This window comes from Leptonychotes weddellii, chromosome 1, assembly GCF_054177405.1.
Source record: "Leptonychotes weddellii isolate Sample4059 chromosome 1, ASM5417740v2, whole genome shotgun sequence".
NCBI lineage: Eukaryota > Metazoa > Chordata > Mammalia > Carnivora > Phocidae > Leptonychotes > Leptonychotes weddellii.
In genome coordinates, this window is record NC_138369.1 from 88,042,044 (window position 1) to 88,068,350 (window position 26,307).

The window sequence follows — 26,307 nt, forward strand, 5'->3', positions numbered from 1 at the left end:
ATAAAATCTTTAAAAAAAAAAAAAAGAAAGAAAGAAAGAAAGAGAAAGAAAAGGCATTTGAAGCTGGTCAAGTCTTTCCCAGTACATTTCAGAATAAACAGTGGGGAGCCTGTGTTCTGAGAGGGTAGTGGGGTCAAGGAGAGGTAGTAAACCAGAAAACTGTGACGTACAGAGGGCCCTCCTCATTCTAGAGCTGCATACTTTTTACTGAAAATGTTACTGAAGAGTGAGTCTTGCTAGTTGCTCACGGACTCATGTTTGGTGGGAAAGGAAGGAAAAAGTAGAGCACAAAAGACATGTAAAGATCAATTTCACCTTTAATGAGGAAGAGGAGATAGGATGGATCTTAATTTGTTGTAGTGTGCAATTCAGGAGCAAAGTAATACAGGAGGTTTTTGTTTAATATAGTCAACTTTGAAATAAGCACTGTATTCTAAGAAGAATTTTTATCTTTAGAGAGGCTCCATTAGAAGCAGGCGTTTTAAACCATTTAAATATTCTTTTTTAAATCCAAATGTTTGTCATGTTAAAATGTAGTATTTATAAGTAGTGTTTTTCTCCCATTTTGCCCCACCATGAGAGTGTCAAATGCTGCTGTTATGACATAAATTACAAAAATCAGCTTAGAAATCAAAAATACAAGAAGATATGAAAGCAGATTCATCTTTAAGGAGAAAATCTGAGGAGGGGGAAAGATAGGGTGCCAGGCAGTCTTCCACATACTGCCTGATCTTCCTTTGTTTTTACTGCATTTTGTTCCCCCACCAGGAATTCATATGAAGCATGGTGGCTGACATGTAATAAGCCCTCTGAAAATGCTAGCTATTTTTCTCCATTTTATTAGTTAATAAGCATCAGCTTTAAAAATGTCCCTTCCTTAGCTGGTTATGGATAAGTCACACACACATTAGTTAAAATAGATCAAGGGGAAAGAGAGGAAACACTGCAGTCCCCTCAACCGTCACCACAGCTCTCCAAAGTAACACATGGGAAACCTGAGAAAGTTGAGAAAGACTATAGGACCAATGTACAGAGGCGTGGCTAACACAAGCAGACTCAAGACAATGTCTATCACACACAGGATGGCCGTTTGCTTCTGTGACCCTATTGTTCTAACACTCAGGTCATACCAGTGACGCTGAGAGAATGGATGGGACCGCCAGGAGAAAGATTGGGTTTGAAGCACGGTTATTTTTTGGTGTTAATGCTTAAACTACTCTGCTCCACCCAGTCAATCTTCTAGGGTTTGCTGCGGGATGCCAACGGAGGGGACTCTCAGAAAAGGTGACTGTTTTCCTTTCCATCTTATACAACCTAGAGGCCTGATCCCAGAACCCAGGACTAAATTGCTATTTGTGAGCTATCTTGGGAGCTTAACTGACACATACAGTGTTATTTCTAGATGAGAGATTCCTAGTTCCAATTAATTTAGTAATAGATACTTGGAACACATTTCTGTTTCTAAGTGGGGGATTGCCTGGAGTTTCTCTGAACACCTTTATAAGTGGACAGAAATTTGGGTAGTCTTTATATAATTCTAAATTAGAGTCCAAATGGCTCCAGGGTGCTCTGCTTAAAACAAGTCTGTTTCCTCATTTTGGAAAGGGAAGAACTATCATCATTCCTAAAAAAGAAATTCTAAAAATTTTTTCTTGTGTGGGCTTTGGAAATGAGTGGATAACTAGATGTAGTTATCTAGAGGACTCTGAAAACTTTAAAGTAGAAGGCATTAATTAATTGAGTTGACTGTATGCCCTGACTTCTGCATTTGCCTCATGTGTTGTTTGTTTTTGTTTGCTTATTTTTAAGTCCTAGAATCGTGAATTTTTCAGAGCCCTACATCCCTTTCTTGACTGAACTCACTGTAAATAGGTAAAGTTCCTGCTCTATATCACTGCTTTTACTAACTGAGAAGTCTATTTATATGCTTATTTAAATCTCTCGTGTGCATATGTGTTTATGGCATGCTTTGGTTTGTAAATATTAGCTTCCTTATGGAAATATTAGTTCCTTACCACTAGAACAAATTGATTTCATCTATCTTCCACCTCATCTCTAAGCATATTATTTATCCAACTTTCAGCTTTTCTGATATAAAGTAAAAATGTCTCACTACAATAAGATTAATAAACAAAGTCAAAAGACTGCTTATGAAAAAATATTTTAGAAATCCAGTCCTTTTGATTAGTAACCAGCCTTAGTACCAGAAAAAACTTCAAAGTGCTCTCTAAACATTGGATTTTCATCAGTGATGCTGCAAGCCTTAGTTCTCATCTTTCATGCTTACCCATGCAATAACTTCAAAAGGATTAAAAAGAAAGAATGACAATCTCTCAAAGCAACCCTGTGCTCAGGCCAGTAATCTTGTCTTTAGCTATCATGCATTTACAACCAAATAATTGCTTCATTACATTATGCTTTAATAAATATAATAATTAACATTTGTTACCAAAAAAGCAAATATGCGAACCATTTAAAAATGAAATCCAGGGCCCATGGGATTTCTAGAAGAAAATGAAAAAGAGTTAGACAGCGTCAAATATAGATATCTTCAAAGGGAAAGAGATCATTTAAAGTTTTATTTACTTACTGAAATATATTCTTGCATATTTTATTGTTTTTGTCATCTTGCTTGTCATAATCCAGCCAGTGAATGTTCAAAGAACATAAAATCCTACAAATAAATAAAGTGAATATGAGTGCATTTACAAAAAGGCAACAATTAAGATCAGGAGTCTCACATGTAAGCTCTGATTATATCATGCAATTATGTTTCCCAGTGGTGTTCCAGCAACATGCGATTTATCAGTAGGAGGAAAATCAAAAAATTTTAAGCTTGGCGACACTTACTAGTTTTCAGAATACAAGTTACTTGGAAATCTTATCCGAATCAGCAGGGTATCATCAGTCAAAATCCTGGGTGATCAAGACAGTGCAGACTTGGTTTGCAGGGTATTGTGTTGGTGCAGGAAGTTGCAATAGACACTGACTTTTGAACAAGTATTACATACATCATCATGGACTATGTGGTGAGTGACTAGGTATTCATCTCAGGAAGTAGTTAAAACTATACCAGAGGGAACTTGAGAAAGGGTAGTTAGAGCTGTGGGTTGTGGAGTGGAGGCATCAAACCAGAGGAGACCAAACATTAGGTAGTACTTGTGAATTTTGCTGTTTGGATCAGTGAGTATTCTCATACCAGCAGCTTTCTGAAGGTCTCTCTCTCAGCACAAGGTAACAAAATGGAGACAGCATTTAAAAATTAAAAACATAATTCTTCCTATCAAATTATATGTAGAAGTAAGTGATTTATCTTGGCAATACATGTGAGAAATTGTCTTAAAATCTATATTGCCCCCCCCCCCAAAAAAAGGAAAAAAAGAAATGGATGGGAGCATTAGATATTCTCAGTGAGTATACTTCTCCCTGAGACAATGGAGTTAAAAAGTTATCTTTTCGATGACTGGGGTGTTATCTGGATCAGAGCTTCTCCAATTTATAGTGCATAGCAAATTGTCGACAGTACATTTTTACTGTCAGCCTGTTATGTAATATAAGTGGGTATGGCAGATTAAAGATTATCTGTTTTTTAATATAAACATTAAGTACAGAGCTTAATCAGAAAGGCCAAATTGAGGTTTTGGGAAAAGAGCTGTGTGTGTGTGTGTGTGTGTCTCTGTGTGTCTGTGTGTGTGCATGCTTGGAGGGATTGGTGTTGAAGTGCTGAATGATTAAAGATGGGAAAGGTGAGCAGGAAGTGGCAAAGTAAAAGCCCTGTCAAGTGGATAGAGGATAATATGGAGAATAAGGAATGGAAGAAATATTAGGTCATAGGCAAGATTGACTGGAATTGGTTAGATTTATAAATGCAAATGGGAATTGAAGGTAAGTGACTACTTGGTAAGTATAAAAACCTAGCAATCCAAATACACGAATTCTACCTCCTACCAATGATAGGGAACCAATAAGTTAAAATTCCTGGAAAAATATATATTCTATATCAAACCCTAAATATCTTTCAGTAATGCCATTAGGGAATTATTTTTAGTTAATCTACTTCCCAAGTGTCTTTAGAAAAAAATGAGTAGATAGAGCCATTTTTCCCCCACAGCAGCACACATTAATATAACCATAAGATTTAAGATCCTAAATGAAGAACAACAAAATATAAGAGGAAGAATACAGGTTTATTTTAAAATTCCATGACTTTTTGTCAGAGCATTGAAAATGGTAAGCAATGAGGGAGATATTAGAGGAAAAATCAGGAACAGGAGATGGCCAAGCATTTGGCACAGGTGTTACTTGAATTCTGCTCTCCTATCACCAATATCCACACCAAGAAGAAAATATTTTAATGGGTTATAAGTTGTAAAAAAGAAAAAAAGGACAAAGACATAGTATCTTTGTAATAATGGAAACTGATACATATTAACTCATCCCTGTGAATCCATGTATTCACGTTCATATTGGAAGGGCAAGACAACTGTACTTTTCACATTCCGAATGTCACTTAATTCATTGTTAAACAATGAAACAGTCCTGAACTTTACCCAGGATAAATAATGTGATATTTACATATTTTCCAGTGAAAGCGAAAATGAGCCAAAAATCTAAATTGAAATTGAAAGAGAAGGGTAACTAAGGCTTTGAAGAAATAATGAGTAGGATTTGACAGGGCAGCAATTCCTGAGGAAGAGGGTATGAAGGCCAGTGGAGAAGGGCTGCCTATTAGAAATGCAGATTCCTAAATTCTGACTTCTGAAGAGTTGGTCCCAAACTAGCCTTCTATGCATAAACCTCCTTGAGGTAAACATGATGCTGTGCAAAATGAGATTGGCTCCATAGTAATTAACAAGAAAAGGGAAATAAATCACTCATACTCTTTAAGACCATACTTACAAAGAGAAAACAAGCACCAATCATCGCTGCTTTGACCGTCACATCTAGATCTGCGGGAACATGAATTCCGAAGTTGTCAGCATTGGTAAAGACATCATTTACAAATCCTGACCAGTACTTCGAAATCTTCCCAATTGTAAGCTTTTCATTAATGGTCTTCACCTTTGAAAAGAAAATAAGAGATGTTAAATCTAAACGTGAAACAAATGGTGTTAAGTATCTTAGTATGTTTGCTTCGAGAGAGATGAATTATTTTATTCATCATCTGTGACAATTCCATGTCATTCATTCCTTTATATAAGCATAAGTTTGTAGATTTAACTTTACAGTTCACTCTTCAGGAATTTTGCTTTTCTGACAGTTGTCTAATTTATCCTAATTCCTTTTTTTTTTTTTTTTTGCTTTTTGTAAACAGATTGAGAATATAATACCAATAAATAATTAAGGTCAGGCTACCACAAGATGGCAGCAGGTACATAGTCTCAATTACATGGTCTAACATTGAAGGTAATTCTATTACCTGAGGTCCAGATTTCAAACCTGAATTCTTCAATTAAAAAAAAAAAAAGGAAAGAAAAAGAAAATATTTTTGATAAAGATTTTAGATAAGATTTTCTAGAAGAAATTTTCCAGATATAATTTGTAAACTTTTAAATTTTTATTGCTAAGATTTTATAATTACTAACATAAATATTATCAGCCATTGCTTAATCTCATTTTTATATTATACTATATATTTACTAGGTAATTCCTTTATAACTAACCCGAAGTCCTATTTTTCACTAAAAAAAATTCTCAGGGCAAATATATCACACAGGAAATGCAAACTAATTTGACATCAAAAATCTATAGTCCAAATCTATAGTCCTCAGCTAGAAGGAGTCTACAATTAAACTTTATCAACTATTTTGCTTGCCCTGTTTCTCATTCAAAGGCTGAAAGTGATTCAATATAAACTTTCACTTTCTGTATGGCAGGAGAAGATAGAAAATAGAGAAAGTTACTTAGGACATCCATTACTACAAACACTAAAACTTTTTCTTCTTTTTTTTTTAAAGATTTTATTTATTCATGAGAGAGAGAGGGTGAGAGCGAGGGAGAGCATGAGCATGGGGAGGGGCAGAGGGAGAGAGAGAAGCAGATTCCCCACTGAGCAGCGAGCCTGACATGGGCTCAGGCTCAATGTGGGGCTTGATCCCAGGACCCTGAGATCAGGGCCTGAGCAGAAGGCAGATGCTCAACTGACTGAGTCACCCATGTGTCCCAGTACTAAAATTTTCAAGTCTTAATCATAAGGCATATTTTTATCCTTTAGTTTTTTTGTTTTTTGTTTTTTGTTTTTTAATTTAAGAGAGAGAGAGCGGGGGGAGGGGCAGAGGGAAAGGGAGAGGGACAAGCAGACTCCCCACTGAATGAGGAGACTATCCTTTAGTCTTAGGAAAGCCATGCCAAGTCCTTTTAGAGAGGACTGGAGTTAGAACAGCTCACATCGCAAAATTTACATCATATTCTGGGTGAACAGTGTTCCCTGAAGTCCCTCAAACTGAATGTCCTAGGTGGGATATACATGAATGTGTAAAAAATGAAGGAAAGAATAACAAGTATACACTTTAAATTCGATCTGCTTTGCCTAAAATGTATTTCTAGGAAAGGCAGTTAAGATAGTTCATATTCTTACAACTGAATTTGCAACTTTCTATTGTTTTTTAACATTGAATTTACACAAATATGTTTAGTTAAGTGTAGATTATTTTACAAAATGAAGTTAGCAGGTGTTCTGGTCATAGGTTTTAAATTAGTGATATTTTAATGGAATGTGCTTTTTAGATGAGATCTGAACTGGGATATGTAACCATCAGAGCTACAGGAAAGAAGATATAATTTAGGGTGATTCTAAACTGTATGTATTTGCTTTGTACCATGGGTGCTGTAATTCCACATAAATCAAAAAAGTTTTAGCATGTTTTTTAAAAAAAATCTTGAGCTTAGTATCACTGAAATTGTGAGTTATTATTGGCACGTACAATATGGGCTTATTACATTATTTCACAAGTATATTATCTTCTAAATTTATTTCAGAGATATTTCAGGATTTGAATATCTTAAAATTGAATTATGTTGCAAAAAATCAGGACCTAAGTGAAAACTTCCTTTATTCTGTCATCCATACCTCAAAATCCACATCACCAAAACAGCCACATGTTGCACAAGGACCATCAACTTTCAAAATATCTTCTTTGTTTGCATTTTGGATTGTGAATTTAGGCAGAAAGGGGTCCCACTTCTGTGCAACATAACCAACTATAGTACCAGGAGGGGCTTGGATTTCTAACTGTAAGAAGAGACAATAATAAAATAAGATTTTTTCCAAGGTTATTGTATTTTTATTTTACAACAATGTCAATTTACTTCTAAACAGTAACTTTTATGAAATTATTTTTGTATTCTACAAGATATTCTAAATATCGGCTACAAGGAAACACAGCAGTGGATTTTTTTTTCCCATTATTTTATAGAAACAAAGAAATTCACTGTGTAGATATGCTTGGCATTATAAACTAAAGGTCGATGTCTTTAATCATACTTCCCTGAAGACAACCTATCCCAGAATTGTCTTCTGACCATGGGACGCTGGCTTCTTTGCCATTTTTGTTCCGAGTATGGCAGTTGGTCAAGCACTGAAGCTGTTTCCCATGAGGTATTTCCAATCTACTCCCTCTCCTGTGTTGCCACAACACACATCTATTTTTATCCCTCACTTACCAATTATTAGCTATTCATGATTGTTTTCCCTTCAGGCTGTCAACTTCTAGCTTCTCTGTGTTCAGTTAAAAACAAATGCTTCTTGTAAAGGTACCATTTTACATACCAATTTGATTTCTGTTTAACTTCTTCCAAAGCATTATAGACTAGCAATTGCATTTTCAGGCTTTACTTTAGTATTTTCCCCATTACCTTCATTTCCTTAATTTCTGTATTTTTCATCATATTGTATTTCAAGGTATTTATGTAGTCAAATCAAATGCGTTGTGAAATAAACTAGAGGTGGGTAAAAATGAAAATTGTTTGCTTTTAAATCAAACCGACTCCTTATAATCTGTTTACCTTTTGTCTTTTTTTAATTTATTAAGTTCATAGTCTTATGTGTATGTCTGTAGTGTTCTTGGATCAACAGAGGTGGTTTCAATGAGAGTGCTTGGAATTATGTAGATCTGACTGGTCAAATCACTAAGTTGTACAGCTGAAAGTAATGTAACTTTGTGTGTCAACTATACTTAAATTAAAAAAAAAAACACTAAAAAGAAAGAATTATATAGATTTGTCCTGGGATCACTTTTAAAATAACTGGTTTGATTTTGACCACATTTTGAAAAATTATTAATGGGTATCAAGATACATCTTACCTTTCATTTATGTGACATTGGGCTACTATGAAATAAAACATCAATTATCAGAAACTTTCAAATAGATATATTATACTGACTATACCATCTTAGAGCATATTAGATCTTAAATATCCTCAGTAGGAGGATGAAGATTCTTGGACTCCATGTATGAGGACCTGCTCCATTTTATCACTTAGCCAGGCAACTGCCTATAGTTGGAGAATTAGCTTCAATATATATTGCTAGAAACTTCCTCAGTTAACCCCCATCCATATTAATATTTCTCATCATGCCAAGTAGAGTACTTAAACATAGGTCCTCAATAGAGAAACCATTTTTTTTTCTTTTTTTGAGAAACTGGGGTTTGAATAAGAACAGGAGATCAAGCCCCATTCATGATATTTTGTGGATGTGTAAATTACCTCCAATCCCTAAAGCCCCAGTTTTCTCAATTGCTAAATGTGGAGAGTAAAACCTATTCTCTCTAGCTCATACAGATGTTATGATATCAAAGATGTTAAAGTAAGTAAATAATCCGTATCGACTTAACGGCATTATGTCAATGAAAGTTATTATTGTAGATCTATTAGATAATGATGAAAATCTATTATATATTAAAATAATTAAATGACTCCCTTCAGAACAATAACGTAGTCTTTGTCACAGTTTGAAGTTTGTCATAAATGGATGAATGGGATGTGAGATTCTGTACTAAAAATAATACCTAACCAAGAGAACACCTTGAAAGAGTTTAGTATTACTCAGCACTTTCTGAACTTTGCTACAGTTAGAGAATGCAAAGGGTAGATTTGCTTAATGGTGGATCTCATAGATATTACAATTATGTGCCTAATACAGGGATTCAAGAGGATGTGTCCTATTCACATGACACATTAGCTGTCTTCACCCATTCACGGAAGCCACTATAGTTTTTTGTTGGAGAGAAAAAAAAAAATAAAAACAACAAGCTAGTGAATCACCAAGTCCTTAAGCTATTCTGATCCTAAAGGAGCAAGAAGCATACTACTAATTCAAACAATCGAAACGTGAATTGCCTTATGGCTCCAGATGAATGCCATTTATTAAATAATTGCTAATCTTTTCAAACATAGAAAAATAAAAGTACACACACAGCCAATGACTAACCTCTTGAAGGTAGCAAGGGAACCAGCAGCTGTTACACCTCAGAGGCCTGTTTACTGTAATCACCTCCCGACCTGAGTTATCTGTGATCTTCAGAGTGCAAGATCGCAGCGTGGAACAGAAGGTACGATTGAAGCAGATGCTTTCTTCCACTGCAAAGTAAACTCTTTGCCCCAAGCTGTTTTTAATCTCATATTTGTTGGAGGTCTCAGTGCCAAGGATCACTAAGGGAGGAAAAAAAAATTCATCAAAACAGTACTATTGCCTAGTATCAAATCTTTAAATAAGTAAAAGGGGTAGTATTATTAAAAGAAAACAGAATCACTGACTAATTATTAAGTATATGGTATCTTCTTCACCCAAATCTACTTCCATGCTCTAAAATTTGAGGACTTAGCTATGGAAATCAAAGTACCGAGAACAAAGCTGTGCAATGACTAAATTTTGATTTCAGATATATGACCTACTTGGAACATGTAGTTCCACTTTTCAACTGAAGAAACAAATCTGTAAAGAATCGAATCCTCAAATAATCCTTCTATCATTGCTGTGGAATTTATTGGAACAACTCACAGCATAGTAATGATTTTGTTTAAGATCTATTTAACAGTATATATACAGCTGCATGCTATCCTGCTGTTTATTACAATTTTGACATATTTTAGATATAATATAGAATATTAAGGACAAAAAATACTCAAGTAATTTGAGTTCAGTTAATCATTGTTGTAAATTTGTGTATTGTTAAATAACAAACCATTTGATGAGTCACCAATTCAATGATAAAACAACAAATTTTTTTTGATGGGTTTCTGTTATTTATTTATTTATTTATTTATTTATTTATTTTTGGTTTTGTTTCAAGTTTTTATTTAAATTCCAGTTAGTTAACATGCAGTGTAATATTAGTTTCAGGAATAGAATGGGTTTTGTTATTTAGTTTCAACCTTGATTTCCATTTCTGAAATTAGTAAGGAAATAAATTATTAACAAGCACTGAAATGATCAAACATCTTTTATTATTTTAAGATAAAAATAATGTTAGATTCCTGATAACAATATTACCAAAGATTTGGAAAGTTTTATGCTTTTAGGTTTATCTATATCAGACTAACAATTTACTTTGAGTGTTTATTTTAAAAAGGAGACCTACTGATCTTTTTGATTTAATTTTATCCTCAACATTTAACTTTATTATGAGATATTTAAATATAACAGAATTTCTGAAGCCTAAAATATTTTTAACAGTTTTAATAAATATAGAATATAATACACTTACTTCCAAGAAGCTCCACCTGCTGGTGTATAATTATCAGGTCTAACTGTTAAAGAATGACATAAAGGAAATAAAAAGCATTACATCACACTTTGAAAACCTTTGGAGATATTACTATTAACCTGTTTAACACATTAAATTTGGTAATTTTCATGTTCTCTACCAGGAAATGGTTGAAAACAGCTCACATTTTATAATGAAAAAGATGATATCTTTTGTATTCAAGTAAAAATAAAAAAAAAAAAAAATACAAGAACCCTGAGAATTCCAAGCCAGAATTGCCCAGAATAAGATTAGGAACTGTGGTTAACTCTGTGTTCTTTCTGTGACAAAGGGATAAAAGAGTAACTCTTGGAAACAATACCTGAAGATTTTTAAAGAGTCTCTGAATAATAATGCCTAAAAATTTTTTAAACTCATTTTTTTAAGCAATGATCTGAATGCCTGGCCTCCCCTCTCCACCCTGCCTAACTTCTCTTTCACTCTCAACTCATTCCTCACAGAAATAAAGTGTCTTTGTTAAAGCGGAGAGAGGTCATTCTGTAAATTGTTCTCACTCATACTTTCCTCTGGACTAGAAAAACAACAACAACAACAACAACAACCAGAAATCCTACTGGTGCCAACAAAATACCCATTTAAGCAGAATAAGTTTTGCCACTAACAGCTAACATAATAAATTTTGCTTTATGTAATTAAAAATGAAGTTAGTTTACAGAGATAAAGTACTCATAGATAGTTGAGAAATGACCATATTAAAAAGTATACAATGCAAATGTTTAAAGGAAATATTAAAATATGTTCTTTGAATGAATTTTATTTTTCACTAAGGTGAATTCATGAAACCCTGAAGACCATTGTCTTCTCCAACACTTCATTTTCTCTTTTGCCTCTAAATTTCTTCACTTCATTCTCCCTTCACTTTAATAAACTCACTGGTGACTATTAAACTGAAATAGTCATTAGTAATATTTGGTATTGATTGGGCCTTACAAACCCGGAAAATTTGAAGTTACATTATTTCCTGCATTCTCCTTGTATATCCTGAGGTGCAGGTAAAACTAATGCCAACTAATGCCACGTCCTCTATTTAAATCTTATTATTGGTAAAAGAGTTCATGTAGCCTCTTTTTTTAAGGTTCACAAAAAATATTTTCCATACATTTATGATTTGAGAGATTCTAAAACCTATTTTAGCAATTTTTTGGTATAGCAATTATTTGGCAATTTTTAAACACTAGAAACAGTCTTTTGTAGTGTACTATTGTTAGTTCTGTTCTCTTTTGAGGAAAATGGAGGGTTGGGAGAAGAGAAAGGTCACAAAGGATATCCATGATTATTTAGCGGTGGGTCCATTAGCGGTGGGTCCATTAGAGGTCCAACTTAGAGAGGGAGAAGAACTGTGGGGGCAAGACTAAAGTTTGAGTCTAGGAACTTTAATGTTAGTGCCATGGATCAAATCTTCGTCTTGAAACTTAAGAGACTATCAACTGAGATCCACTCCACATTGCAAAGGGAAGTCGTACCCCTCTGCTCTCTAATAATTAGAAGTTGTTTATTTAGTGGCCACCACGAGGTAGTCACTGTGGTAGATATTTTGACATAGCGTTTGATTTAATCCTCACAAAAACTCAGAGAGGTAGACATCATTACATTTTACCCGTGAAGAAACAATCCCAGAGGGAGTGAGTAGTTGGCCTGGGATCGCAGAGTTTGTAAATGGCTGGGCTGGGATTTAAAGGCAGATCTTTCTGCTTGCCACCAGTTCTGACATGCTTTCTACTCCGTTGTTGTATTGGCATCACTAAACTAATCTTGGGAACTGGGATAAACAATTCTTAATCGATACTGTGGAACTTCTGAGTACCTTTTCTTCCTAATTTCTCTAACCTTTTATACACCCCAAACTCTGTGATAGTATTTGATTTGATCTGTCTCTGTGGGAAACCCCCTTGGATTTGAGGGTCTTGTTTTGATCTTGCAGTTTCCTTTAAGTAGTCCTGGGCCACTTATAAACTATGGTCCAAATAAGCCCTTTCCACCCTTTGCTATTAAATGATAGGCTAGGAATTGTTGGAAACTTTAGACAGATTGAATCATATATTCAGGTATCAGGGCAAGTGAAGCACTGAAGTATGAAAGCCGTAGAGTGGAAATCTAATGACAGCCTTGGATATATAGCTTAAGAATAAATTCTCATAGGGGCGCCTGGGTGGCTCAGTTGGTTAAGCGACTGCCTTCGGCTCAGGTCATGATCCTGGAGTCCCTGGATCGAGTCCCGCATCGGGCTCCCTGCTCAGCGGGGAGTCTGCTTCTCCCTCTGACCCTCCCCCCTCTCATGTGCTCTCTCTCTCAGTCTCTCTCTCTCAAATAAATAAATAAAATCTTTAAAAAAAAAAAGAATAAATTCTCATATATAATTTATTAGGTTTACAGGTATCACTGATTCCATTTAATATATGTACTTCAAAATAAATTAGATCTATACATGTGTCTTTGTAGACTTTAACTCACTACTCCTACCTCTAGATGACTAAATTATAATAATTGTCCTTTGACACTAATAAGATAAAATGATATTGACTATTATGAACATGTTAATCCAAAGAGAGATCTCTAGTTTATTCTTAGGTTTAGCTCTACATGAATGACTTAAATACACACACACATATATATCCATATATATATATATATATATATCTCATACACATATACATATATGCACATGTACACAAATATATATGTGCATTTGTATCTATGTATTTATATGTTTATATACATACCTGAAAATTTATTTTCAAATTGTTAATAGAAATAAGATTTTCATTAGTCATTGGATGGACTTGATTAAAGGAGAATAGATGAGTTTTTACATTTTTACTTTGATTTTTTTAATTTAGAAGGATTTTGTATATTTTGTATATTTTCCTGTTTATTGAAAAATGTACTATTTTCAAATGCTCATGATGTTATTTAATTCTTATGGTTTTTAGATAAAATTTAACACATAAAATTCATTATATATCTATATATCTATATATCTTACAGACTTGTGGTATAAAACATTTAAAATGCTCATTTATCCTGTTGTAAGTACACTGCTTTAAAGCAAGCAAGTGTTCTTTTAGTGTAAGGTGAATAAATTACCTTTCCCTTTGAAGTATACTATTCACCAATTTGTGGCATATTTTTATTTTCTGAAAAAGATTACCAAAGGTATTATGTCTGGAAAATTGACTTCGTTTTAGAACTGAAGCCAATGAGTTCATATCTCTATTTATGGAATGTAAAAAATATATATATATATTCATATCAAGCATCTGGCTCCGGGTGTGTCATCATTCATGGATGGAAGAAGAATATGTGATGACCATATGTGATCATCAAACCTCAGCCCTCTGGCACTGGTATATCACTTTTATACTTGGCAAAACCTTGTCTGACAACATTCCCAAACAGCTTGCAGCAGTTAATCAACTCTAGTCAGCTATTACAGCTGATCCTTTCTGCAGATGGAAGATGGTAGGTTAGCTTTTCCAGCTCCTTTACATATCTCCCTGAGCTCTCCCGTCTCTGAAGTACATTTGTCTGCCAGTGGGTTTCTGGAGAAGGCATCTGCAATTATAAACATTTTCCCAGGAACATATGCTGCATGCAGCTTAAACCCTATCAGGCATAACAGAAATCTCTTGTACCTTAAGGGAATTAACACAGAGATTTGATTTTGATAAAGGAGATAGACTTTATAGTTTGAAAGAATGCCAAACAAGCTGAAAATAGCAGCAGATGTGCTGACATCTCAATATTAGTGTATTTCCAATCTTTTGCAGGATAAAATACAAAAGCAATAATAATATATATAAATATAATCGTTTTTTATGTGCCACATAATTCAGATGATGGGATTTCTTGATTGATTTATTATAAGGCTTGAATCACTGCTCACCCTCCAATGACTGTATCTAATAATAATATGATCTTTTAGGCAAATCAGCCTGGAGATGCAACAGTATCAAAGACAATGATGTTAACTTGGTAACTTGCTTTCCCTTGGATTTATAGACACCTTCTGAGATTCAGTTGAAGACACTGAATTCTCAGATCATTACGGAAGTCTCTCCTGAGTATTTAGATCCTTAACAACCTTTCTCTCTTCTATGCACCTGCACACATTACAACTATGTGTTTATCTGGCTTTAGTACATAGCCTTGCACTTTCTGTCAACATTTTTGCATGCCATTTAGGTTGCAGAATGTTTGGGTGAGAGGGACTAGGTTTTATGCTTTTTATGTCTTGATAATAGCAAGTACTCAATAAATATCCTTTAATTAAATAGCTGTAGGTGACTAGACATGTCAGACAATTCCTTGAGGATACATTTGCTTATACCTTGAGCAATGAGCAGAAGGAGGATAAATGTGCTAAAGAGCTCCATCAAAAATGTTTAGTGTCATCACTCTGCCAAATAAATAAGGAAAATAGACGTGGGAATAAAAGAGAATAAATTTCTTTCCAAATAATAGAGGTAAATTTTTTTTTCATAATTTCATGATTTATACTGCTTTTCTCACTTCAATAAGTGATTTGTTGAAGTTCTTCAACTGTGGTTGAAAAGCAAGAAACCAAGTCTGTATTCATTTTAAGGGGTGAAAGTGTGTAGAAATAAAGAGATAAAAACACCTGGCTTAAATATTCTAGACCAGGAGGGAGACTGCCTGGAGGCGGGAGAGTTGGCTGCCACACTTGGTTCCCTGGGTTGGCAAGTGAGACGTGAAAGCTGTGGTCAGGGTCTGGAGCTCCAGGAAGAAAGCCAGGCAAACCTCTACTTCTTTGGTTCTGTGCATCTGCAAGAGAATGAAAACCTCAGCCTATATTTAAATTTAGGCCATTTCATTGAGTTTTTCTCATAGTATTTGTTACTTCTGAATTCAGAGGGTCAACGGTCTCCTGTTGCCATCACTTACCCCCTAAGCCAGAGAAAAAGGAATGCAGAAGACAGGTAATAGTAGTTCTGAGAAAATGTTGGATAATTTGGGCAAAATAAATGATTCCAAAAATATATTTTTGAAAGCAAGTTAAACTGTTCAAAGAGCTGAAGAATTATAAACTCCAAAAGAAAAAGAAATGGTAAAAAGAACTAGGATATTCTTTACTCACAAAAGGATAAACTTAGACATCAGTTTTGAATCATAATTATCAGTTTCAAGGCATATTCTCCCTTCCTCAAATATTATGAGGGTACCTTGTAATTTCTGAAAATATTTTGTCTCTTTTACCAATCCTACTGCTATGGCTAAGTTTAATTCAGAGGTCCTACTGTTTAGGCTCTACCAGACCACCTGGAAGTCTTGTTAAAACACACATTCCTGGGCCCCACTCCAGAGTTTCTGCTTAAGGAGTTGGGTCAGGAGTGAGGCTTGAGAATTTGCATTTCTATTAAGTTCCCAGATGAGCTAATGCTGCTGTTCTGACCATATACTTTGAGAACTAATGGTTTAATTCTACATACTATGAGAATATTCAAGCTAATTTATGAGCTTAAGGGCAGTATAATATCTAATGAAGCTATGATTTCTCAGTATTTTTTATAAAAGCATCCAAACATTTTTGACAGTGTGAATCCTTTTGTAGCTTACTTAATATTACAAAAGATAAAATAATTACAGAATTCTATAATGTTTGGCTTTGATTTTTTTTTTTTTTAGAGAATCATCTGTTTTCTATATTATTGCCAGGTAAAACTGTTACTATTCCAATTATCTGTTAGATTAAAGTGTAGATATTTGCTATTTATCCTGCATTAGTCAAGGAACCCATGTAGTAGCATGCGTAAGACGTAATAATGTGTGGAAAAATCTCATTTTTTAAAAAAAATTATAAATTACTGCCTTTCTACTATCATTTTTCCTTTTTCTTTTCACATGATTGCCATTTAGGTTTCTCCCTCATTAGATACCATTTTTTTCAAAGCCCATCAGAGTTTTTATTCCTCTTCTTTATTAATCCATAAATTATTGGACTTCTCACATTTGCATTCATTTAGTTTGACAACACTATGCTGTCCTAGATTGAGCGTAGGTATGGATCAAGATTCGTGATAGGAATTTTCAAATATTAGAGGGGCCATTATGAAAACAAGTAATTCCCACTATTCTAAAGACATATGAATGGGAAGGACAAGGAAAATGGTCTACTATAAGGAGACGTTTATAACAGTGGCACAACACAAATTTGAATAAGTACTCTTATTGTACATATACTAAAGTTGGAGTGACATCTATATAATTCACAGTAGATTAGAATGGTCTCTCAGTCTCTCCCGAATTCATGTAAGTTGTGTGTATGTAGGGGTGTATTTTTCAGAATTTTTAAATCTCTAAAAAATAAATTTGAAGAAAGGACTGAGTTTCCTTTGGAGATAGTAAATTCCCCCCTAGTAAGAGAATTCAAGCATAGCCTGAATGTTAAGAACAAGTTGGTCCCAAATTTTTAGAGCCTAGCCTGAATGAGTTCTTGGAAAGGGATTAAACAAACAAACAAACAAATAAAACAAAACAAACTGGTGAAGGAACATGGGCATCCAAGGAATGGTCCTTTGAACATTGACATAAACTATTTGCAGTAATAATCGGCTCTTTAAGTTTGTGTATACATGTAGTGTTAATGAGAAACAATTGCCAGGTGATTCATTTGTTTATTTAAACTTCAAGTTGTAGGAATGGATGAAGATAGGTATTTAAGTTTGTATTGGTCTGTGACATTTAGAATTTGGACATGCTTTAGTGTTTGGACCATATGGAAACAAACTTGTCATTTGGCCTCATTAAAACAGAGGTCCATATAGAGGCACTTGGGTGGCTCAGTTGGTTAAGCTGCCGACTCTTCACTTCAGCTTGGGTCATGATCCCAGAGTCATGAATCATATGAAATTATATTAAAAATATAATGTTGGGGCTCTGTGCTCAGCAGGGAGTCTGCTTCAGGATTCTCTCTCTCTCCTTCTGTCACCCCCTCGCCCTCTCTCTCTCAAATAAATAATTGAATCTTTAAATAAATAAATAAATAAATAAATAAATAAATAAAATAAGATAGAATTCCATACCAAGAATATTATAGCAGTTTGCTTCCCACAGGACCCATCCTGAACTTCTCAGATCTGGGCAGACAAAAAACATAGGGGCTCAAGTACTCCTCTTGCTCTGGAGAAGGTGGCCTAAATGAAACCTCCATTAGCAAACTGGAGAGGAAGACTGTGTAACATCATGTCGGATTTGGGAGAGGAGCTGATGACCACTACAGCAAGGTCAACTGGGAATAGTAACATGGAACAAACAATCTTTTCTTTAGCTTAGTGCCAAAAGCACTGTTGTCATCGACTTTCAGAGAAAAATAGAGGCAAAATTATGATCTGAGGAAAACCAGTTCATAATGATAAAATTTAGGATAGAAGTTCATCCTGGGTGTGAAGGTATATGACTGTTGACCAAAAAAGGGAACTTTATGAGGTGCCAGAAATGTTCTATTTTGTAATTTTGTTGGTGGTTACACAAGTGCATCCTTGTTTTAAAAAATCATGAACTTAAGTTTGGTGTTCTTTACGCACTTTACTGTATGCATGTTATCCTTCAATTAAAAAAAAACACATATAGGGGTCAATTTCTAATAATAGGTGGCAGAAGATAATTAGATTCTCTTTCGTCAATTTTATTGTTAGAAAGATTAGCAAATTACTCCAATTCTATCTTGTAAGCTATGTCTGCCGTGACAAAATGTAGATTATTGAGTGTCTTGGAAGTGACACTACATTCTGGACCCAGGTCTTTGGGTCCTGAGACCTCAAAGCAGGTCCATAAGCAGTGATGCCCTGCGGGCCCACGGCAAATCATGTCAAAAGTCTGAGTAGAGTCTCAGCGGGAAACTCTTGGAATCACCATTGTGACATCACTTGCTTCCTTTTCTGAGATTTCAGTTCATATTGGAGCAGCTTTTAAAGATAGCTTCTGTTCAGTTTAGATCATCCTGGAAACTCCCGTCTTTCTCAAACTTAAAATTTGGGACCAACTTGTTCTTAAATTGTGTTTATTTATACTAAATCAGGGGACTCCAGACCACACAAGTATTTCTTCAGTTCTAATGACATCCAGTATTCAGACTGTCCTTTGGTTTAGTGGTGCTGATTAAACTGTCCACAAAATGTGTGAAATATCCAATTACCCTGTATTCCCTGGGAAAATAATAATTGCCAACACAGTTCATGGGCCAGAGGACTTTCACAATTTATAAATATGTCCTGCAACGTATTCGAAGAAAACTGTCTGCAAACATGTTTTAGGTAAATAATGATGATAATCTGACTTGCCCTCTCAAGCCAGATTTCTGATTCAAAAGGAAGTTTCATTTTTCATTTCCTTTAAATAGAGTCTCTAACAGATGTTTTGCCCACTTCATGTGCTAAATAATTTGAGTAGGTTTCAGGAGTATTAGTTTTCCACCTGAAGTTTTGCCTCTAAGTTTTGTGGTTGAGTCTTTATCATTATTGAACATCACTGCTTTTTTGGTAGATTAATCATATTTTGATCTTACTATTGTTTTCCAGTCACAAGTTTCTACAAAGACTCAGACCACCAGATAAAGAAGGAACTCCTTTGAATTTCTATCTGGCTTTGAATTTCTATCTACTCTTTTAAAAATGTATAACTAGCTTATAAATATTTCACATACTCTGCAACTCTTTACCTTACAGGCTACGGTTGTTGCTGTAACTCTTATAAAGTGATGAAGTGTTTTGTATTAAGTGTTGGTGTCAGTCTTAAATGAAAGAAAAGACTTGTCAAGATTTCTTTTGTTCGCTTTCAAATATAAAAAATGAGGCACACATATATTAAAATTCATGATTTTGTTGTTTCATGTCTATAATTTACAATTTGCTTGAGCTTTCTCCATGATATTCAGGGACTGGTGTACATTAAATGTTGAATTGTTCCATATTAAATAGCATCCCAAAGTGTGTTTTGATAAAGAAAGCAAATAAGCATACATGCTTCTTTGAATGCTTCATTAATTTAATTTAGGATATTTTAAATTGGTGGACTCTACTATCCTATTTGTAATTAGGTTAAAAGGTTTCTGCCAATTATACTAATCATAATTCTTCATGCTAAAACTTTTTATTATAGGCTAGAGTTTAATGGTTTGTTGTGATAATGGAATGAAACACACTATAATCTCATTTTTAATATAATTTCATAAGTGTTTTTAGTGAGATTGAAATTTATTACTTTCAAAAACAACCATATATCTCGTCTTTTGAGAAGTTATTTAAAGTAAGACAGTACTGATGATATTTATGCAGTTTTAGGAACTTGAGGGAAAAATTCCCAGCTCCCCCCGCAACAAAGTCCCTAATTAATCTGCTTACTTAAATTAGTTATTTTCTGTTTGCTTTTATACATATAATTTACTATCAAAGGATTTTGGAAGATTTTTGTTTCATAATTCAGTAATATTTACTTCTAGTCCATTAAATTTATTAGAATTTACCAATAACACATATTCAATTCTTTAAAATAAATTGCTGTACCACACATTTTAAACAACAAATGGGAAATTTTAAAAACACTGAACTGTACTTTAACACTTTTTAACTTATGTGTGAAAAGGTTTCTTCAAATCCCTTTAAACTTGGAATATCAACCTGTCCTTGTGTTTGGCATTAAATATTACCCTTTTAAATTCTGCTGTGCAGCCTTTCTTATTAATTCACTATATTTATATTCATGATAACTAAAGCATTGTTTATATCTTAACTTTTACATTGAATCAGATAGTGTTTTTTTTTAATTTAATGGAACATGCTCCTTGAAGTTAAAAAATTCCAGTGTTCAAAAGTGATAAATGACAGGTTTTAAAGTATCAATCTTACTGATTGTAAAATCCCCACAACTGAGTATTTTTAGTCATAAATAAAGAAAAATTTGTTAGCTAGCTATATTTACTCTTACCTTTAGAGGCCATGAAGATGTCTGAGTCACTTCTTCAAAGGCAGCCAGGTTAAAAGAAAAAGCTTTTCTTGTTGCAGCAAGGAGAAAAAACACAGCATGCATAAAACTTCAGAAGGTGTCTGTCTACTTCATGTCAGCTTGCAAATAACAGAGGAAGGGAGTGCCTTACTGTTTCCAGAGTGATGTATTTTATCACTTTGGACAACAGGGGGAGACGAAGCTATCACCAAAGGTAAATGCTGCTCAAACCATCCTATCTGAAGGAACAATTTAAAAATAATAAAAACAGGAAAAGAAAATACGCAATACTCATTTTAAGAGTCTGTTTGCACGTAGTTACTGTTTTTTTTTAATTTCTTGGAATATATACCCTTGCATTCACTATTACATCAGAAATTCTCTATTTTTCTAGTTTCTAGAAATCTTCTGTGCCAGAGTCTATGATACATTATTCTATCCTGTGTAAGTTTCTGACAGTTCTAAATACAGTATTTTAAATTTTGAAGATGTTTGAACTTCAATATTATTTTTCTCTCAGGATTTCTTCATGTTCTTTCCCCCAAAAGCAAAGAAGCAAGAGGAGAATTATTCCTTATTATTTATGTAATAAATAAATCTGTATTTTCATTTTTTAATTGAATTTGATGAATCTGAGGAGTTTGAAAATATAAACCTTCAATAACCTCACAAAGTTAATGGAAACATACAGGAGATACTTATCTACATTGTATACTGAGGGGGAAGAGAAAACATGGTCCCCTTGACTGGACAGCTCATCTTTCTAAATGCAGGTGACCAGGTGACCTTGGAAATTTTGCTCCCCAAGTCAATTGCCCTGGATGGCATGATTTGTAAAGGTTGAACTTGCAAGATATACTGAATTTTAAGCAACACTGTCTACTTCTAAAAATAGTTAAGTGGCCTGATAAGCCATAGGGCATGATGAAAAATTATAAAGTCAGCCTCACAGGTTGTTGATAGCCAAAAGTTTATGTTCTTATTTGGCAAAGAGGTATTTTTTATTGTTGTTGTTGTTTTGAGGTATTTGGGGTTGAAGAACTGCCATTACCTGACTTGTCATTTGCAGGAAAGGTGAATAAATATGATTAGTATTTTTTTTAAGATTTATTTATTTATTTGAGAGAGAGAGAGAGGGCGCTCTCAAGCAGACTCTCTGCTGAGCAGCCAACAAGGGGCTAGGTCTCAAGACCCGGAGATCATGACCTGAGCCAAAATCAAGAGTTGGAGGCTTAACTGACTGAGCCACTCAGGTGCCCCAATATGATTAGTATTTTAATTAAATTATATGTTTCCTAGATTTCTTACCATTTGTCATGGGCATTTGAAGAAACTTTATTCCAAAGAAACTAAATTGTTATTAACACTATCAAACCTGGTATTTTATTTTTTTTATTTTTTTTTAAGATTTTATATTTATTTGAGAGAGAGAGAGAGACACGTAGTGAGAGAGGGAACACAAGCAGGGGAATGGGAGAGGGAGAAGCAGGCTTCCTGCTGAGCAGGGAGCCCGATGCAGGGCTTGATCCCAGAACCCTGGGATCATGACCTGAGCTGAAAGCAGACTAACCGACTGAGCCATCCAGGCGCCCCTCAAACCTGGTATTTTATTTTATTTTTTTATTTTTATTATTATTTTTTATTTTTTTTATTTTTTAAGATTTTATTTATTTATTTGAGAGAGAGAATGAGAGAGAGAGAACACATGAGAGGGGATAGGGTCAGAGGACGAAGCAGACTCCCTGCCGAGCAGGGAGCCCGATGTGGCACTCGATCCCGGGACTCCAGGATCATGACCTGAGCCGAAGGCAGTCGCTTAACCAACTGAGCCACCCAGGCGCCCAAACCTGGTATTTTAAATTATGGTCATAATGGATGAATTAATTTTGATTTTCCACAGAGCACCAGTTTTGAAATGAAAATCTGAATGCATTACACATGTATTTTGGCCCGTAGAGGCCAACCATCCATGTATGTGGATATGGCCATATGACTAACTCATGGAATCTTTCACTATTTAACCTGCAAGGGAGAACTTCCGGGCCACCTAACTTGGTATAGTGTAGGAACTGCCCATTTCTTTCTTCACGCTTTCTCTCTCTGTCCTCCCAAAGACAGCACCGATATTGCTTTTTCTTTTCAATGACCCAGCAGACACCAACCTGAGGTTTCCTCTTCCCACCATTCCTTTCTGTTTCCCAGCCTTTCTCAAAGAGAGGCTCACGAACTGTCCTGATGGACCTCTGGCACATTCATGGACAGTCCTACTGCCGAGAGCTCCTGCAGCCAGGTGGTGTTGCTGCAAGAGCTGGCTTCGCCTCCTCGCCTGTTGCTGTTGCTGCTGTCATTTCAACTCCAGCTGCGTGGCGCCCTCAATCCCCCTCCCCCTCTCCTGGCACCTGCCGCCTCGGCGGAAGCACCGGGACCTCCATTCAGCACGCAGAACCCTCACACCCACCTCTCTGCTCCGTGTGCTATGAAGCCCTGGACTGTTTCAAGCAGCATCAAGACCAGTTTCCCACTGCCATCGGGCTACAGCTTTCTGGTCTGCTGGCTTGATGCCACGAAATATAGCCCATACAAGGTGGGTGTGCCCAACAGACATAACCCGGGGCTTGAAGACAACACAGTGGGATCCGTACAAAAAAGGAGACTTAAAAATGAATATCAGAAGACATAAGTCAATGGGCCTGCCCCCTCGCAGGACACAGCCCTCTCCTGAGCCTCTGCTCTGCCGCTCTGCTGCTTGGGCATGCTCATTTTCTCAGGATGTTCTGCCTTGCCTGTCCTTGTCCCTTCTAAAAGAAGGGCCTCTATATCCACCCCCAACTTCAACTCCTGCCAAAAGGAAATGGAAAAAAACTGCATCATAATTTCATTACAATTGCCCCCTACCCATGGCCTTTCTGCAGGACATATCACAGCTCTTCCCGAAGATCTGTTTATTCAATACTACATCCTTGTGTATAAGTTTCCCCATTATTTATTTAATAGTTAGATACTTGACTCAAATTCTCATGTTTGAAAAGGCTCACCACAATAGTGTCTCTCAGTACAAAGGGAGAGACTGCAAATTATTTAAATCTATCTAGTGGCAGATAAGCTCCCTGTTATGACAAAAACAGCATTAGGCTTCAGACAGAATCTGCTGGGAGAAGGATGGGGAATGGAGTGAGATATAAGCCCACAGGTCTGGGGCAGGACCAAGGACCAAGTACTGAGAATAATTAGCTGTAGGAATATTTCATGGTTATTTTGGTTTTACTATAAAATTATGTGTTCCTAAAAATTAAATATATACATATATAAACATATACATATGTACATATATAATCAAATATATATATATACACACACACACATATATGGAATGAGAGGGAATTATTTGTTTTTATTAATTTATATAAATATTATTGAAGTATAATTCCAAAACACATTTTATTCACTTGAAATTATGTTTTCTAAAATTCATTGCAATGCATAAAATTACATTTGCTTTTAGCCACTCCCTATTATTACTTTTTATGGGTATAATGGATGTGCATTTTATTACATTTTATATTATTATACTTTTGGCCATTGTCTTTTTAATGGGAATTTAGATTGTTTCTATCATATAAGGCAATGATTTTTATGCACATGTATAGCAGTCTTTTGAAGGTGTATGTTAAGAAATGAAAATGCTGGGTTATAGAGTATGAAGATTCTCATTTTTACTAAGTACCATTGCAGAATTTACCAAGTACTAAGCATATACTAAGAAATTACTAAGTATCAGTGAAGATCATTGGAGAATTGACCTCCTGAGTGCTTGTACCAATTTACAGTCCCAACAGTAATGGGTAAGTATTTCCATTTCTACCTCCCCCTTGCAACACTGGTGTGGTCAGTAGGTGGGGAATTAACTAGGGACTCCCAAATATGGATTTATAAGAAGGCAGCATCCAGAAGTCTTAACTACATTATAACTAAGTAATGTAAACACTTTTGTATGTATTTATGTTTTCAGCTGTTCCTATCATACTGTATCATGTAAGAATAATTAATAGCAAATTTTATGAATAACTGGTTATAAAAATAACATTATTAATGTAAACTTGGGGAATGTTCCTTTCCTAGGAATGTGTGCCTCCTACTTCAGTTGCCATTTATCCACATTTTGCAAAACCTCTACCAAAGTGCATTTCTTTACTAACTTATTCAAATCTGTCTTTTTGATACAATGCTCTATTCCTTCATTCAGTAAACATATATTAACTTTTTACTATGTACATAACATTATAGAGTATACTCAGATGTAATGAAAGGGCCCCCACTCTGGGGGAATGTGTACGCCAGTGGAGTGTCACATTATAGGATTGCAATATTCTTTTTATTTTTTAAAACTAAGAGTAAGTTACAACCTCCTGAAAACAAAATGATGTAACTCATCCTCTCTCTGAAAAGTGAAACTAATTGGAATCAGTAATGCATCATTCAAAAGAGCAGTTCCTTGTTTCATACACACATGTCTAATTTTCCTTTCCTCTGTTCCTTTAAAAAAGGAAAATAATAACTATTAAGATATTTCAACTTATATAATGAAAGGATAGTAAACTGCCTCTTAGCTATTAATAAAAGATGGATTTCTTACCACCTCTCACTCTGCATACTTAAAAAGGTATTGATCCAAAGGATTAGGAAAAAAGGAAAAGAATCCTGGTTATTGAGAAGAATCTGTGAAACTAAGATAAAGCTGGTTCTGGAGCAAATCTAGAGGGGTCCCCATTCACCAAGATGACATGGAAAAGACTCCTAATTTGGAGTCTTGTGCACAGACTCCACAGGACAAATGGCATCACATAATCAGTAGATTGTAAAGCCCAAGGCAGAAGCAAAAGTTTAGTTTGTGTATAAAAGTTCTTCTTAAATTTTCAGCCTTACACATTTTTTTTAGGTGGGACCAAGTTAAGCGGAATGGAGTTCTTTGAAGTATTCTGTGTTTATTGTGCTTTGTCTTCAGGCATTTGCCTGATCTGTTATGCATAATGCAAACGTTTAATAGTTCATAACGGTATTTTCCTTTAAAGAGTCTAAAAGTAGGGGGAATTCTGACAGGTTCTTGCTCATTCCAGGGTATATTACTAGAAAAAGATATGGGAATTACAAGCAGAAAATTTGTACAAACATATGGCATATCAACAACTATTTATTTTGATGTCCTTCAGGAGGTATGTTTATGCATGTATCTGAGAGAGAGAGAGGAAGAGACAGAGACAGAGAGAGAGAGGAAGAGACAGAGACAGAGAGAGAGATAGTGAGAGAGAGTGTGAGAGATAGAGATAGAGAGCGAGAAAGAGAGAGAGACAATTAGAGAGCGAAATTGAAGCTACTAAGTAGATTGAGGAGAACTAAAATGTTAAAAATCTTCAGAGACCTCAGTGCTCCCGGCCAAGAGCTGCTTGACCGTTTTGAAAATCTCCTGATTTCTACCATTATTTTACATATACTTACCTTGTGCCTTGCTCCTTGTGGTCACTTTGTCCTCCCAACATCTGCCTGCCTCCCAGACATCACCCAAATCCTGCACCAAACCGTTCGGTG

At 35.1% G+C, this 26,307-nt stretch overlaps 1 protein-coding gene across 1 annotated transcript; it reads right to left on the bottom strand.

The window, feature by feature from the left end:
• Positions 1-26,307, bottom strand: PLSCR5 (phospholipid scramblase family member 5). Its single transcript, XM_006728268.3, has 9 exons — positions 26,218-26,307; positions 20,707-20,773; positions 15,386-15,549; positions 10,708-10,750; positions 9,432-9,652; positions 7,070-7,231; positions 4,900-5,061; positions 2,591-2,674; positions 1-2,504 (listed from the first exon to the last, which is right to left on the bottom strand). The coding sequence occupies exons 2-8, from the start codon at positions 20,717-20,719 to the stop codon at positions 2,636-2,638; spliced, it is 804 nt and encodes a 267-aa protein (XP_006728331.1). The 5' UTR covers positions 20,720-20,773; positions 26,218-26,307; the 3' UTR covers positions 1-2,504; positions 2,591-2,635.